Consider the following 17,878-nt stretch of genomic DNA (forward strand, 5'->3'; position numbering starts at 1 on the left):
CTAGGGCTTCCCTGGTGGCGCAGTGTTTGAGAGTCTGCCTGCCGATGCAGGGGACATGGGTTCGTGCCCCAGTCTGGGAAGATCCCACATGCCGCAGAGCATCTGGGCCCATGAGCCATGGCCGCTGAGCCTGCACGTCCAGAGCCTGTGCTCCGCAATGGGAGAGGCCACAACAGTGAGAGGCCCGCGTACCACATACACATACACACAAAACAACTCAGTGGTAAGTCTCATACTTGCTAACTATAGATAAAATTCTCCTACATTTCACAGATGTGAACTATATTATGTTAAAACTAAACGCAACATAATACAAAAGAAAACAATCAAACTAAAAAAGAAAAAAACAAAATGAAAGGAAAGAAGAAATACAAAATCAACCGGAAAACATGATTTAAAATGGCAATGAAAGGACTTCCCTGGTAGTGCAGTGGTTAAGAATCTGCTTGCCAATCAGGGGACATGGGTTCAATCCCTGGTCCGGGAAGATCCTACATGCTGTGGAGCCCACAAGCCACAACTACTGAGCCAGTGCCCTGCAACTACTGAAGCCCGTGTGCCTAGAGCCCCTGTTCCACAACACGAGAAACCACCACAATGAGAAGCCTATGTACCAAAACAAAGAGTAGGCCCCGCTCACAGCAACTAGAGAAAGCCCACATGCAGCAACGAAGAACCAATGCAGCCAAAAAAATAAATAAGTAAATTTATTTTTTAAAATGGCAATGAATACATATCTATCAATAATTACCTTAAATGTCAATAGACTAAATGCTCTGTTCAAGAGAAATAGAGTGGCAAACTGGATAATAAGAGAGCCTACAATATGCTGCTGATAAGAGACCCACTTCAGGGCAAAGGACACACATATATTGAAAGTGAGGGAATGGAAAAAGATATTTTGCACAAACAGAAGTAACAAGAAAGCAGGGTGGTAATACTCACCTCAGACAAAAGAGACTTTAAAACAAAGGCCATAAAGAAAGATAAAGAAGGATACTATATAATGATAAAAGGATGAATACAAGAAGTGGATACTACACTCATTAAAATATATGCACCCAGTATAGGAACACCTTAATACATAAAACAAATACTAACAGATATAAAGGGAGAAATTGATGGGAACACAATAATAGTAGGAGACTGTAACACCCCACTGACATCAAAAGACAGATCTTCCAGATAGAAATTCAATAAGGCAAGAGAGATCCTAGATGACACAATAGAAGAGTTAGACTTCATTGATATTTTCAGGACGTTACATCCAAAAAAAAAAAAAACCCCAAGAAACAGAATACACATTCTTTTCAAGTGCACATGGAACATTCTCTAGGATAGATCACACTCTAGGACACAAGAGAAGCCTCAACAAAGTTAAGAGGATAGAAATTATTTCAAGCATCTCTTCTGACCACAACAGCATGAAACTAGAAATCAGGCACAGAAAGAGAAATGAGAAAAAAATGATTACATGGAGATTAAACAACATGCTACTAAAAAACCAGTGGATTAACGATTAAATCAAAGAGAATAATTAAAACTACGTTGAGACAAGTGACAATGAAAACACAACCATACAAAATCTGTGGGATGCAACAAAAGCAATCCTTAGAGGGAAGTTCATAGCAATACAGGCCTTCCTCAAAAAAACAAGAAAAATCTCAAACAACCTAACCTACCACTTTAAAAATTAGAAAAACAAGAACAAACAAAACCTAAAGTCAGCAGAAGGAAGGAAACAATAAATATCAGAGAGGAAATAAGTAAAATAGAGATAAAAACAATAGAAAAAATCAATAAAATCAAGAGCTGTTTTTTTGAAATAATAAACAAAGTCAACAGACTTCTGGCCAGGCTCACCAGGAAGAAAAGGGAGAGGACCCAAGTAAACAAAGTAAGAAGAGAGATAACAATGGATACTGCAGAAATACAAAAATCCATAAGAGAATACTATGAACAATTATATGCCAACAAATTGGACAATCTAGAGGAAATGCACAACTTTCTAGAAACATACAACCTGCCAAGAAGAAATAGATAAGTCAAGAAGAAATAGATAATTTGAACAGACCAATCACTAGAAGTGAAATAGAATCTTTAATTAAAAAACAACAGAAAACAGGGGCTTCCCTGGTGGCGCAGTGGTTGAGAGTCCGCCTGCCGATGTAGGGGATACGGGTTCGTGCCCCGGTCCGGGAAGATCCCACATGCCGTGGAGTGGCTGGGCCCGTGAGCCATGGCCGCTGAGCCTGCGCTTCCGGAGCCTGTGCCCCGCAACGGGAGAGGCCACAATAGTGAGAGGCCCGCGTACCGCAAAAAAAAAAAAAAAAAAAAACAGAAAACAAAAAAACTCCCTGCAAACAAAAGTTCAGGACCAGATGGCTTCACTGGGGAATTCTACCAAACATACAAAGAACTTATCCTGACCCTCTCAAGCTCTTCCAAAAGACTGAAGGGAAGAGAACAGTCCCAAAGACATTCTATGGGACTTCCCTGGTGGACCAGTGGTTAAGACTTAACACTCCCAATGCAGGGGGCCCAGGTTCAATCCCTGGTCAAAGAACTAGATCCCACATCCTGCAACTGAGAGCCCACATGCCACAACTAAAATATCCTGCATGCTGCAAATAAGACCTGGTGCAGCCAAATAAATAAATAAATTTTTTTAAAGAATAAATGAACCAAAGACATTCTATGAAGCTACCATCACCCTAATAACAAAACCAGACAAAGACACTACCAAAAAAGAAAATTACAGGCTACTATCATTGATGAATACACATGCAAAAATTCTGAAAAAAATATTAGCAAACCAAATCCAACAGCACATTAAAAAGATCATACAGGGAATTCCCTGGTGGTCCAGTGGTTAGGACTCCACACTTTCACTGTGGAGGGCCCAGGTTCAACCCCAGTCAGGGAACTAAGATCTCACAAGCCACATGGCATGGCAAAAAAAAAAAAAAAAAAAAAGATCATACACCACGATCAAGTTGGATTCATCCCAGGGTCACAAGGATGGTTTAACACATGCAAATCAATTAATGTGATATACCACATCAACAAAATAAAAGACAAAAACCACATGATCACCTCGATAGATGCAGAAAAAAATTGATAAAATTCATTCATGATTAAAAACTCTCTTCAAAATGGGCATAGAGGGAACATGTCTCTATACAATAAAACCTATTTATGAAAAACCCACAGCCAACATAATACTCAATGATAAAAAGCTGAAAGCCTTCCTGCTAAAATCTGGAAGGATGCCCACCCTCACCACACCTATTCAACATAGTATTGGAAGTCCTAGCCACAGCAATCAGACAAGAAAAAGAAATAAAAAGTATCCAGATTGGAAGGAAAGAGGTAAAATTGTCACTATAGGCAGATGACATGATACTATGTAGAGAAATCTGTGAAGACTCCACACAAAAGCTACTAGAACTGATAAATGAATTCAGTAAGGTAGCAGAATACAAGGTTAACATACAGAAATCTGTTGCATTCCTTCACACTGGCAAAAAAATATCAGAAAGGGAAAGTTTTTTTTAAAAATCCCTTATAAAATCACATCCGGAAAATGTACTTAGGAATAAAGCTCACCAAGGAGATGAAAGATTTATACGCTGAGAACTATAAAACATTGATAAAGGAAACTGAAGATGATTCAAAGCAATGGAGAGATATCCCATGCTCTTGGATTGGAAGAATTAATATTGTTAAAATGGCCATACTACCCAAAACAATCTACAAATTTAATGTGATCCCTATCAAATGAGATTTTTCACAGAATTAGAACACATAATGCTAAAATTTATATGAAACCATAAACGAGCCAGAAGTACCAAATCAATCCTGAGGAAAAAAAACAAAGCTGGAGGCATAACCCCCATAGACTTCATACAATACTTCAAAGCTACAGGAATCAGAACAGCATGGTATTGGCACAAAAACAGACATATGGATCAATGGAACAGAACAGAGAGCCCAGAAATAAACCCATATACTTTTGGTCAATTAACTTTCGACAAAGGAGGCAAGAATATACAATGGAGAAAAGGCAGTTTCCTCAGAAAGTGGTGTTGGGAAAGCTGGACATGCACATGTAAATTGATGAAGTTAGAATACACCCTCACACCATATGCAAAAATAAACTCAAAATGGCTTAAAGACTTAAATATAAGACATGACACCATAAAACTTCTAGAAGAGAACATAAGCAGAACATTCTCTGACATAAATCATAGCTATGTTTTCTTAGGTTTCCCAAGGCAATAGAAAGAAAAGCAAAAATAAACAAATGGGATGTAATCAATCTTATAAGCTTTTGCACAGCAAAGGAAACCATAAACAAAACAAAAAGACAACCTAAGACTGGGAGGAAATATTTGCAAATGAGGTGACAAACAAGGCCTGTTTTCCAAATTAAACAAACTACTCATACCACTCAGCAACAAAAAAACAAACGACCCAATCCAAAAATGAGCAGAAGACCTAAATAAGTATTTCTCCAAAGAAGACATAGAGACAATGTCTCTATGGGCACATGAAAAGATGCTCAACATTGCTAATTATTAGAGAAATGCAAATCAAAACTACAATGATGTATCACCTCAATCCAGTCAGAATGGCCATCATTTAAAAAGTCTACAAATAATAAATGCTGGAGAGAGTGTGGAGAAAAGGGGACCTTCCTACACTGTTGGTGGGAATGTAAATTGGTGCAACCACTATGGAAAACAGTATGGTGGTTCCTCAAAAAACTAAAAATAGAACTGCCATATGATCCAGCAATCCCACTCTGGGTCATATATCCAGACAAATCTATAATTCAAAAAGATACATGAACCCCTATGTTCATAGCAGCACTATTTACAATAGCCAAGACATGTAAGCAGCCTAAATGTCCAGTGACAGATGAATGGATAAAGAAGATGTGGTATATACATATATACAATGGAATATTACTCAAGCCATAAAAAGAAGGAAATAATGCCATTTGCTGCAACATGGATGGACCTAGATTTTATCATACTAAGTAAAGTAAGTCAGACAGAGAAAGGCAAGTATCATATGATATCACTTATATGTGGAACTTAAAAATATATACAAATGAACTTATTTACAAAACAAACAGACTCAGGGACGTAGAAAACAAACATGGTTACCAAAGAGGAAGGCGGGGGAGGGATAAGGAAAGTTTGGGATTAGCAGATACAAACTATTTTATATAAAATAGATAAACAACAAGGTCCTACTGTATAGCTCAGGGAACTATATTCAATATCTTGTAATAAACCATAATAGAAAAGAATATGAAATAGAATATATATATGCATCAGTATAACTGAATCACTTTGCTGTACACCAGAAACTAACACAACATTGTAAATCAACTATACTTTAATAAGTTAAATAAAATAAAATAACATATTTAAAAATTAGGGGCTTCCCTGGTGGCACAGTGGTTAAGAATCTGCCTGCCAATGCAGGGGACACGGGTTCGAGCCCTGCTCTGGGAAGATCCCACATGCTGCAGAGCAACTAAGCCTGTGCACCACGACTTCGGAGCCTGCGTTCTAGAGCCCGTGAGCCACAACTACTGAGCGCAGGCACCGCAACTACTGAAGCCTGCATGCTCTAGGGCCCAAGTGCCACAACTACTGAAGCCCATGTACCTTGAGCCTGCGCTCTGCGACAAGAGAAGCCACCACAATGAGAAGCCTGCACACAGCAACGAAGAGTAGCCCCCACTTGCTGCAAGTAGAGAAAGTCCACGCGCAACAACAAAGACCCAATGCAGCCAAAAATAAATTTTAAAAAAGTTTTAATTAAATGCTATAAATCCACCCCCTGCCTCTTGGTAATGGTCAAACTGATCATTTACCAGTGAATCAAATGTCACCTATAGACAAAAGTTTGAGACACCGACTGTAGCAAATGCACATCCCTTGTACCATGTCACTCACAGACTTGTCAAAACTGGCTTAGCATTTGTCACAATGGGTGTAGTTTCGGAGTAAGAAACTGTGAAATGCAGTGTGACATTTTCTGTTCTTTTTTTTTTTTTTTTTTACATGTCATAGCCCACAGATTTTTGGGTAGTTGGTCCACAGATTTGAAAACACTGGCTTAGAAGCTTTAACCTTTTAAATAGATGCAGTATATGGTTCCCTGCCTGTATTAGCTTTCTATTGCTGCTCTTACAAACTACAACAAAATTAATGGTTTATAACTACACACTTGTATTTTCTTACAGTTCTATAGGTCAGGAATATGACATGGATCTCGCTGGGCTGCATTGCCCTCTGGAGGCTCTAGGGAAGGACCCACTTCCTTGCTCATTCAGGCTCTCACAGAATTCAGTTCCCTGGGGTTGTTTGACTGAGGTCCCCATTTCCTTGCTGGCTGTCATCTGGGGCTACCTTTAGCTCCTAGAGGCCTCTCTCTGGTCCATGCACGTAGCTCCCTGCAGGTCAGAGCCAGTAACAGGACACTGAACACTTCTCTTCTGTTCTTGCATCTCTCCCACTGCAAGTCAGAAAGGTTCTCTGCTTCTGAAGACTCGTGTGATTAGATTGTGCCCACTTAGGTAATCTCCGCATCTCAACCTCCATATCCTTAGTCACATCAGTGAAGTTGCTTTTGCCATGTCAGGTACCATTTACAGATTCCAGGGATTAGAACATAGAAAACCTTGGGACTCTTATTCTGCCAACCATGCTAACACATAGGTGCATGCTTACATATGTACATTTTATTGATAACAAAGCTTAGGACTGTCAAATGAAATTATTTCTTTATCATACTTGAGTATGTTGTAGACGCAGTGTTTTGGGGAGCTTTGTAAGCTTCCATCTGGTGCTTTCTCCGTAGACTTCAAAGTGCCATTTGCTTTTCCAGATGGTGTTTTAACATTTATACATAAATCTGGGTACACACAATAGCACACAGGAGTCACGTTTAGGTGTAAACTCAGAAGAATACTAAAGATAAAAGAGAGGCAAATCCCAGCCAGTCTTTACTTGTAATTTGTTAGATGTGAAAAGGAAAACCTGAATTTTTCAGGTTTTCCTTAAAGTATCCTGAATGGGACAGTTGGTTCTTTACCCAGTATCCAAAGAATCTTCCTTTAGGCTGCAAACCATCTTATGTCAGCTGTGGAGGTACCTACTATATACTTTCTAGTGTCCATGGCTCAAGGCTCCAGAATCTTTTGAGATCAAACTAGTCACTGGCCAGTTGTTGTGAGGTAGATTATGTTTGGCTTTCACATAGTCTCTGGTCTCTGTGACCACCACTGACTTCCAGCAGCCATACCTCTGGGTCCTATTCCAAAGCCCTTGTGTCACAGAATGCCCCACACCTTTCCTTGATGTAAGAGGGATGGTATATCTAGCAAACGTTCCTTCATTCATTCAGTTAATTAATACTCTGTGCCAGAAAAAAATCCTTGGCCCTCAAGGAGCCCAGGCTATGGGGAGAGACAGAGACACAGATGATTATAAAACAGGTGAAAGGCAAAGACAAAGACCATTTTAGGCCATGGTTGTGTGCAGAGGAAGGGCACTAAGCCAGCAAAGAGAATCAGGGAAGGCTGCCTGTAAGCTGTTAACAAGTTTGATTACTTCTCTCTTTTATATGATCATGCTTTTCATTATTAAAAAAATATAATCCATTGGACAAAGAAAATTGGGGAAACTCACATGTAGAAAAATTAACCTATACCTCTATCTTCCAAGCATGTCTTCATTTTAAAATTTCCATCTATTTCCTTCTATTATTTTTTCTATTTGTAGATTTTTTTTTTGCTTTGGGAGATTTTATTTTAATGTATAAACTTTCACACGCAAGCAGCATTTTCTGAACCTTGAAAATTTAGGGACATCCCTGGTGGTCCAGTGATTAAGACTCCGCACTTCCACTGCAGGGGATGTGGGTTTGATCCCTGGCTGGTGAACTAAGATCCCGCATGCTGCACAACACGGCCAAAAAAAAAAAAAAAAAAAGGAAAGAAAGAAAATTTAGCTGATCACTATCACATAGATTTGAAAATCCACTTGACATTACTATTTCACACAAATTCCTGGTGTAACTTAATTTTCAAATATTTGGGGATTTTCCACATATTTTTCTGTTATTACTTTGTAATTTAATTCTGTTATGGTCAGAAAACATGCTTTCTATAATTTCAAATTATTAAAATTAATTATAATGTGTTTAACAGATAAGAATATGGTCCATCACAGTGAATGTTCTGTGTGTACTTGAAAAGAATAATTCTGCTCATGTTGGATGAAATGCTCTAAAATGTCAATTAAGTCAATTTGGTTGATAGTATTATTCAAGTCTTCTTTAATCTTACTTATTTTCTGGCTGATTTTCCTTTCTTTGTTATCCAAAAGGTAACATATTTTAGATATTCTTTTGCACTTTACTTTTTTTAACTTATATCCTGGAAATTATCTACATGTTCATGGAAAACTTCCTCTCAAATTTTTTTCTTTTTATTGCTATAATTTAAATATGAACAGTTTAATGAACAGTTGTTTGTGTTTTAACAAACACATTCAGTCGTGTAATGATGACTACAGTCATGATGTACAAAAATTCCATCACTTCCCAAAATTCTCCCATGCCCCTTTGTAATCAAACTTCTCCCACCATCCCAGGCCCTGGCAACTACTTCTCTGTCTCTATCCCTGTAATTTTGCCATTTCCAGAATATCATAGAAATGAAATCAGTGTGTAGCCTTTCGAATCTGGCTTCTTTCACTTAGCATAATCTGTGTAAGATTCACATATGTTGAATGAAACAATAGTTCAGGGACTTCCCTGGTGGTCCAGTGGGTAAGACTCTGCGGTCCCAATGCAGGGGGCCTGGGTTTGATCCCTGGTCGGGGAAATAGATCCCGCATGCATGCTGCAACTAAGAAGTCTGCATGTCGCAACTGGAAAAAAAAAAAAAAAGATCCCACATGCTGCAGCTAAGACATGGCACATGGCACAGCCTAAATAAATAAATATTTTTTTAAAAAGAAAGAAAGAAAGAAACAGTAGTTCATTCCTTTTTGTTACTGAGTAGTATTCCACTGAATGGCTGTACCACAATTTTTTAGCCATTCACCAGTCTTTGAACATTTGTGTTGCTTGGTAATCATGAATAGAGCTACTATAAGCATTCATATATGCATTTAATGTGAGCACTTGTTTTCATTTCTTTTGGGTAAAGCAGTAATACTTGCTGGATAATAATGTAAATGTAAAATTAACTCTATAAAAAATTGACAAGCTGTTTTCCAGAGTGATACAAGGTTTAAAAAAGCATTCACTTTCTATAATTAGGAAGATCCTGAAAGTAAATACCTCTTTATGTTTGGCACCCTCACTTTGCCTCACTTGTCTCACCTAGCCCCAGCCCTGTCTCTAATACATATAGGACTATTCAGGTTATCTGTTTCTTCTTGTGTGAACATTGGTAACTTGTGTCTTTCAAAGAATTTATCTATTTCATCTAAGGAATTAGGAAACTTTTTCTATAAGTGACCAGATAGTAAGTATTCATAGGCTTTGTAGGTCACATATATTCTTTGTCACATCTTTTCTCCTTCTCCTCCTTTTTTTTTCTTTTGCAAGCTTTTAAAAGTATAAAAATCATTCTAGGCTCATGAGCTCATTGGACCCAAGAGCCATAATCTGCTCCTGTCCTAAGTTATCAAATTTAGGGGCATAAAATTCATAATATCCTTGCTTCTTTTTTTTTTTTTTTTTTTTTTTTTGTAATGCCACATGGCTTGTGGGATCTTAATTCTCAAACCAGGGATTGACCCGGGCCATGGCAGTGAAAACACCAAGTCCTAACCACTGGACCACCAGGGAACTCCCAGTTTGTTTCTCCTTTTAATAACTGTAGAATCTGTAAAGATATTTCCTTTCTTATTTCTGGTATTGATAATTTGTGTAGTCTTTTTCTTAATCAGTCTAATTAGAGATTTATTTATTTTAATTGCTCTTCTCAAAGAACCAGTGTTGCTTTCTTTGGCTTTTTTTCATTTATTTTCTCTTTTCATTTTCAATGAAATTTGCTGTTTATTTCCTTCTTTCTGCATGATTTGGGTTTAATTTCCTTCTCTTTTTCTAGTTTCTTAAGGAGAAAACCTAGATTATTTATGTGAGACTTTCTTCTTAAAGCTGTAGACTTCCCTCTAACTACTTAGCTGTGCTCCACAAATTTTTATTTTGTATTTTTATTTTCATTAGATTCAAAATGTTTTCTAAATTCCCTGCTTCCTCTTTGACTCATGGGTTATTTATAAATTTATAAACTTCCAAATTTTGCATTATGGTGCAGAATTTGATCTAGTGTGGTGAATGTTCAATGTGCAATTGAAAAGAATGTGTGTTCGGCTCTTGTTGGATGGAGTATTCTATACATGTCAATTAACTCAGCTTGGTTTGTGGTGTCATTCAAGTCTTCTATATTCTTACTGATCTTCTGTCTACTTTTTCTAGCAATGACTGAAACAGAAGTGTTGAAGTTTCCAATTATAATTGTGTTTTTGTCTATTCCCTGTTCTTAGTTTTTTCACTATTTAATACATGTCTTTTAAAGCCCTTTATAGCGATATATATTTAACCATTGTTATGTCTTCTTGGTGAATTGACCACTTTATCATAATGGAATGGCTCTATCTTTGTTAATATTCTTTGCCCTGGAGTATATTTTTTGACTGTAATATGACCAATACAGCTGGGAATTTTGTTACTTCTTAATATTTGCACTTATATCTTTTACTTTTAACCTATCTACCTGGCCTTTATCTTTAAGGTGGGTTTCCCTCTTTAAAGTGGCCAAAAAATAAGTCTTAAGAAATTTAAGAAGTTTGAAATAATATCAACCATCTTTTCTAACCACAGTGGTATAAAACTAGAAACAAATTACAAGAAGAAAAATGGAAATTCATAAATACGTGGAGATTAAGCAACATGCTACTGAGCAACTAATAAGTCAAAGAAGAAATCAAAACATAATTTTTTTAAATCTTGAGACAAATAAAAATGAAAATACAACATACCAAAACTTATAGGATGCAGCAAAAGCCCTTCTAAGGGGAAGGTTCATAGTAATAAATGCCTACATTAAGAAACAAGAAAGATCTCAAATAAGCAACCTAACTTTATACCTCAAAGAACTAGAAGAAAATAACAAGCAAAGCACAAAACTAGTAGAAGGAAGGAAATAACAAAGATCAGGGTGGAAATAAATATGATAGAGACTAAAAAGACAATAGAAAAGATCAATGAAACCAAGATCTGGTTTCTTAAAAATATAAGCAAAATAGGCAAAACTTTAGTTAGACTCACCAAGAAAAAAAGGAGAGGACTGAAATAAAATTAGAAATAAAAGAGGGGAATTCCCTGGTGGCCCAGTGGTTAGGACTCGGCGCTTTCACTGCTGGGGTCCTGGGTTCAATCCCTAGTTGGGGAACTAAGATCCTGCAAGCTGGGGGATAAAAAAAAACACTTACAAAGGATCATAAAAAACTGTTATGAACAAATATACATCAACAAACTGGACAACCTAGAAGAAAAGGATAAATTCCTAGAAATATAAAACCTACCAAGAATGAATCATGAAGAAATAGAAAATCTGAACAAACTTCTAATACGAAGATTGAAAGAGTAACCATACCTCGAATAAACAAAAGTCCAGGACCAGATGGCTTCATTGGTAAATTCCACCAAACATTTAAAGAAGAGTAAATACCAATACTTCTACAGCTCTTCTGAAAAATAGAAGAGGAAGGAGCACTTCCAAATTCATTTTACAAGGCCAGCATTACTCTGATACCAAAAGAAGACAAAAACACTACAAGAAAAGAAAATTACAGGTCAATATCCCTGGTGAACATAGATGAAAAAAATTCTCAACAAAATATTAGCAAATCGAATTTGACAATACACTAAAAGGGTCATACACCATGACCAAATGGGATTTATCCCTCAAATGTAAGGATGGGTCAACATCTTCAAATCAATGTGATACATTACATTAACAAAATGAAGGATAAAAATATATAATAATCCCAATAAATACAGAAAAAGCATTTGAAAAAAATTCAACATCCATTTATGATTAAAATAAAAAACTCTCCAGAAAGTGGGCATAGAGGGAATGTACCTCAACATAATAAAGGCCATATGTGACAAACCCACAGCCTACATCATACTCACAATGAAAATCTTAAAGTTTCTCTTTTCTCCTAAGATCAGGAAGAAGATGATCTTGTCACTTTTGTTCAAGATAATATCTGAAGTTGTAGCATGAGCAATTAGGCAAGATAAAGAAATAAACATCATTCAAATCAGAAAGGAAGAAATAAAAAGTATTTACAGATGACATAATATTATATATAGGAAACTGTGAAGACTCCACCAAAACACTGTTAGAATAAACGAATCAGTAAAGTTGCAGGGTATGAGATCAATATACAAAAACCAGTTGCATTTCTATACACTAACAATAAACTATTAAAAAGAGAAATTAAGAAAACAATACCATTTACAATTGCATCAAAAATAATAAAATAACTAGGAATAAATTTAGCCAAAGAGGTGAAAAGACCTACTCTGAAAACTATACTACATTCATGAAAGAAATTGAAGAAGACACAAATAGATGGAAAGATATTCTGTGCTCATGGATTAGAATTAATATTGTTAAAATGTCCATACTATCCAAAACAATCTACAGATTCATTTGAATGTCTATCAAAATTCCAATGGCATTTTTTACAGAAATAGAACAAGCGATCCTAAAATTTTTATGGAACCACAAAAGACCCCAAATAGTCAAAATGATCTTCAGAAAGAAGTTCAAAGCAGGAGGTATCACACTTCCTGCTTTCAAACTATACCACAAATCTACAAAAATCAAAACTGTATGGTATTGGCACAAAAACAGACATATAAATCAATGGAACAGGATAGAAAGCCCAGAAATAAACTCACATATTTATGGTCAATTAATCTATGACAAAGGAGGCAAGAATATACAATAGAGAAAAGACAGTCTCTTCAGCAAGTGGCTCTGGGAAAGCTGGACAGCTACATGTAAAAAAATGAAATTAGAACATTTTCTAACACCATATACAAAAAAAATAAACTCAAAATAGTTTAGAGACCTAAATACAAGACCAAAAACCATAAAATTCCTAGAAGAGAACATAAGTGTAACACTCTTTGAGATAAACGTAGCAGTATTTTTTTGGCTCTGTCTCCTAAGGCAAAGGAAACAAAAACAAAAATAAATAAATGAGACCTAATTAAACTTAAAAGATTTTTCACAGCAAAGGAAACCATGGACAAAACGAACAGACAACCTACCAAATGAGAGAAAATATTTGCAAATGAAATGACTGATATCAGGTTAATATCCAAAATATATAAACAGCTCATACAATTCAATATCAAAGAAACAAACAACCTGGTTAAAAAATGGGTAGAAGACCTGAATAGACATTTTTCCAAAGAAAACATATAGATGGCCAACAAGCACATGAAAAAATGTGCTTAACGTTGCTAATCATCAGAGAAATGCAAATCAAAACCACAACGAGATATTACCTCACATCTGTCAGAATAACTATCATCAAAAAGACCACAGATAACAAATGTTGGTGGGGGTGTGGAGAAAAGGGAACCCTCGAATACTGTTGGTGGGAACCTAAATGGGTGCAGTCACACTGTGGAAAACCAGTATGGAGGTTCCTCAAAAAACTAAAAATAGAACTACAGTATGATCCAGCAATTTAACTCCTGGGTATACATCTGAAAAAAACACAAAAACACTAATATGAAAAGATGCATGCACCCCAGTGTTCATGGCAGCATTATTTACAGTTGCCAAGATATGGAAGCAACCTAAGTGACTATCGATAGCTGAATGGATAAAAAAGATATGGTGTGTACATACAATGGAACATTACTCAGCCATGAAAAGAATGAAATTTTGCCATTTGAAACAATGTGGATGGACCAGGAGGGTATTACCCTTACTGAAATAAGTCAGACAGAGAAATACAAATACCGTATGTTATCACTTATATGTGGAATCTAAAAAATAAAACAACCTAATGAATATAACAAAACAGAGACAGACTCACAGATACAGAAAACAAACTAGTGGTTACAAGTAGGGAGGGGCAAGATAGGAGTAGGGGATAAAGAGTTACAAATTACTATGTATAAAATAAATAAGCTACAAGGATATAGTGTACAGCACACAAAATATAGTGAATATTTTATAATAACTATAAATGGAGTATAATCTTTAAAAACTGTGAATCACGAGCCGAGAATGGGAGAAGAGCAGCCTGTGTAAGCAGTTCCTCCGGCCTCCTCGCCTCTCCTCTCCGCACCTCGCTCTCGCGGCCTGCCCACCCTGCCGCCTGCTCGCTGCCCAGAAAGCGCCGGCGCCTGGACCGGAGAGAGCCGGAGACCCACGAGAGGCGCGAACGCCACTCGAAAAGGAGAAAGGCTGAGGAGGGCATCGATACCGTTGACCTTATGTGTCTGGGAACACCTTCCACCATGGCCACCTCAGCGAGCTCCCACTTGAACAAAGGCATCAAGCAGGTGTACATGTCCCTGCCTCAGGGTGAGAAAGTCCAAGCTATGTATATCTGGATTGATGGTACTGGAGAAGGACTGCGCTGCAAGACCCGGACCCTGGACTGTGAGCCCAAGTGTATAGAAGAGTTGCCGGAGTGGAATTTTGATGGCTCTAGTGCTTTTCAATCCGAAGTCTCCAACAGTGACATGTATCTCGTCACTGCTGCCATGTTTCGGGACCCTTTCCACAAGGACCCCAACAAGCTGGTGTTCTGTGAAGTCTTCAAGTACAACCGAAAGCCTGCAGAGACCAATTTAAGGCACACCTGTAAATGGATAATGGACATGGTGGGCAACCAGCGCCCCTGGTTTGGAATGGAGCAGGAATATACCCTCATGGGCACAGATGGGCATACCTTTGGTTGGCCTTCCAATGGCTTCCCTGGGCCCCAAGGTCCCTACTACTGTGGTGTGGGAGCAGACAAAGCCTATGGCAGGGATATCGTGGAGGCTCACTACCGGGCCTGCTTGTATGCCGGCATCAAGATCGGGGGCACGAATGCCGAGGTCATGCCTGCCCAGTGGGAATTCCAGATAGGGCCGTGTGAAGGAATCGACATGGGAGATCATCTCTGGGCGGCCCGCTTCATCTTGCATCGTGTATGTGAAGACTTTGGAGTGATTGCCTCCTTTGATCCTAAGCCCATTCCTGGGAACTGGAATGGTGCCGGCTGCCACACCAACTTCAGCACCAAGGCCATGCGAGAGGAGAATGGTCTGAAGTACATTGAGGAGGCCATCGAGAAACTAAGCAAGTGACACCAGTACCACATCTGAGCCTATGATCCCAAGGGGGGCCTGGACAACGCCCGGCGCCTAACTGGATTCCACGAAACCTCCAACATCAATGACTTCTCTGCCGGTGTGGCCAACCGTAGCGCTAGCATCCGCATTCCCCGGACTGTCGGCCAGGAGAAGAAGGGTTACTTTGAAGACCGTCGCCCCTCTGCCAACTGTGACCCCTTTGCGGTGACAGAAGCCCTTATCTGCACATGTCTTCTCAATGAAACTGGCGATGAGCCCTTCCAGTACAAAAACTAAGTGGACTAGACTTGCAGCCGTCAAAACCCCTCCTAATCCTACATCCTGCTGCCACTCTCGCCCCTCTCACCTGTCATAATAGCTGTTAACTCAAAAAAAAAAAACTGTGAATCATTATGTTGTATACCTGAAATTTACATAATATTGTAAATCAATTATACCTCAACAAAAAAGGAAAAAGAAAGACAGAAAGATAGAAAGAAAGATTTCAAAAAAGGCAATCTATGGAATGGGAGAAAATATTTGCAAACCATAAATCTGATAAGAAGTTAATATCTAAAATATATAAAGAACTCATACAATATAATAGCAAAAAAAATCTGATTTACAAAGATGATTTAAAGAAATGGAGAGACATACCACACTCTTGGATTGGAAGAATTAATATTTATTAAAATGGCCATACTGGAGACACAAAAGACCCCGAACAGCCAAAGCAGTCTTGAGGGAAAAAAACGGAGCTGGAGGAATCAGACTCCCTGACTTCAGACTATACTACAAAGCTACAGTAATCAAGACAATATGGTACTGGCACAAAAAAAATATAGATCAATGGAACAAGATAGAAAGCCCAGAGATAAACCCACACACTTATGGTCAACTAATCTATGACAAAGGAGGCAAGGATATACAATGGAGAAAAGACAGCCTCTTCAATAAGTGGTGCTGGGAAAACTGGACAGCTACATGTAAAAGAATGATATTAGAACATTCCCTAACACCATACACAAAAATAAACTCAAAATGGATTACAGACCTAAATGTAGGACTGGACACTATAAAACATTTAGAGGAAAACATAGGAAGAACACTCTTTGACATAAATCACTGCAAGATCTTTTTTTTGGCTTTTTATTTATTTATTTATTTTTGCTGTGTTGGGTCTTCATTTCTTTTTTTTTTTTTTTTTTTTTTTGCTGTACGCGGGCCTCTCACTGCTGTGGCCTCTCCCGTTGCGGAGCACAGGCTCCGGACACACAGGCCCCGCGGCCATGGCTCGCGGGCCCAGCCGCTCCGCGGCATGTGGGATCCTCCGGGATCGGGGCACGAACCCGTGTCCCCTGCATCGGCAGGCGGACTCTCAACCACTGCGCCACCAGGGAGGCCCCCGGGTCTTCATTTCTGTATGAGGGCTTTCTCTAGTTGTGGCAAATGGGGGCCTCTCTTCATCGCGGTGTGCGGGCCTCTCACTATCGCGGCCTCTCTTGTTGCGGAGCACAGGCTCCAGACGCGCAGGCTCAGTGATGGTGGCTCACAGGCCTAGTTGCTCCGTGGCATGTGGGGTCTTCCTAGACCAGGGCTCGAACCCATGTCCCCTGCATTAGCAGGCAGACTCTCAACCACTGAGCCACCAGGGAAGCCCCTCGCAAGATCTTTTTTGATCCACCTCCTAGAGTAATGGAAATAAAAACAAAAATAAACAAATGGGACCTAATGAAACTTAAAAGCTTTTGTAAAGCAAAGGAACCATAAACAACACAAAAAGACAACCCTCAGGGGCTCCCCTGGTGGTGCAGTTGTTGAGAGTCTGCCTACCGAGGCATGGGACGCGGGTTCGTGCCCCGGTCCAGGAAGATCCCACATGCCGCAGAGTAGCTGGGCCCGTGAGCCATGGCCACTGAGCCTGTGCGTCCGGAGCCTGTGCTCCGCAACGGGAGAGGCCACAACAGTGAGAGGCCCGCATACTGCAAAAAAAAAAAAAAAAAAGAAACGAAAAGACAACCTACAGAATGGGAGAAGATATTTGCAAGCGATGCAACCACAAGGCCTTAATTTCCAAAATATACAAACAGTTCATATAATTCAATATCAAAAAAATGAACAACCCAATCAAAAAATGGGCAGAAGATCTAAACAGATATTTTTCCAAAGAAGACATACAGATGGCCAATAGGCACATGAAAAGATGCTCATCATCGCTAATTTTTAGAGAAATGCAAATCAAAACTACAGTGAGGTACCACCTCAAGCCGGTCAGAATGGCCATCATTAAAAATCTACGCACAATAAATGCTGGTGAGGGTGTGGAGAAAAGGGAAACCTCCTACACTGTTGGTGGGAATGTAAATTGGTGCAGCCACTATGGAAAACAGCATGGAGCTTCCTCAAAAAACTAAAAAACAATGAAATAATGACATTTGCAGCAACATGGATGCAC

The 17,878-nt window shown here is 38.6% G+C and overlaps 1 protein-coding gene across 1 annotated transcript; it reads left to right on the plus strand.

Annotated features, from left to right (window-relative positions):
- The first annotated feature begins 14,369 nt into the window (after window positions 1-14,369).
- LOC132494982 (glutamine synthetase-like) lies at window positions 14,370-15,809 on the plus strand. The gene has a single exon (XM_060106472.1). The coding sequence runs from the start codon at window positions 14,575-14,577 to the stop codon at window positions 15,436-15,438; it is 864 nt and encodes a 287-aa protein (XP_059962455.1). The 5' UTR covers window positions 14,370-14,574; the 3' UTR covers window positions 15,439-15,809.
- The last annotated feature ends 2,069 nt before the right edge of the window (window positions 15,810-17,878 follow it).

Source organism: Mesoplodon densirostris, chromosome 8 (genome assembly GCF_025265405.1).
Source record: "Mesoplodon densirostris isolate mMesDen1 chromosome 8, mMesDen1 primary haplotype, whole genome shotgun sequence".
NCBI lineage: Eukaryota > Metazoa > Chordata > Mammalia > Artiodactyla > Ziphiidae > Mesoplodon > Mesoplodon densirostris.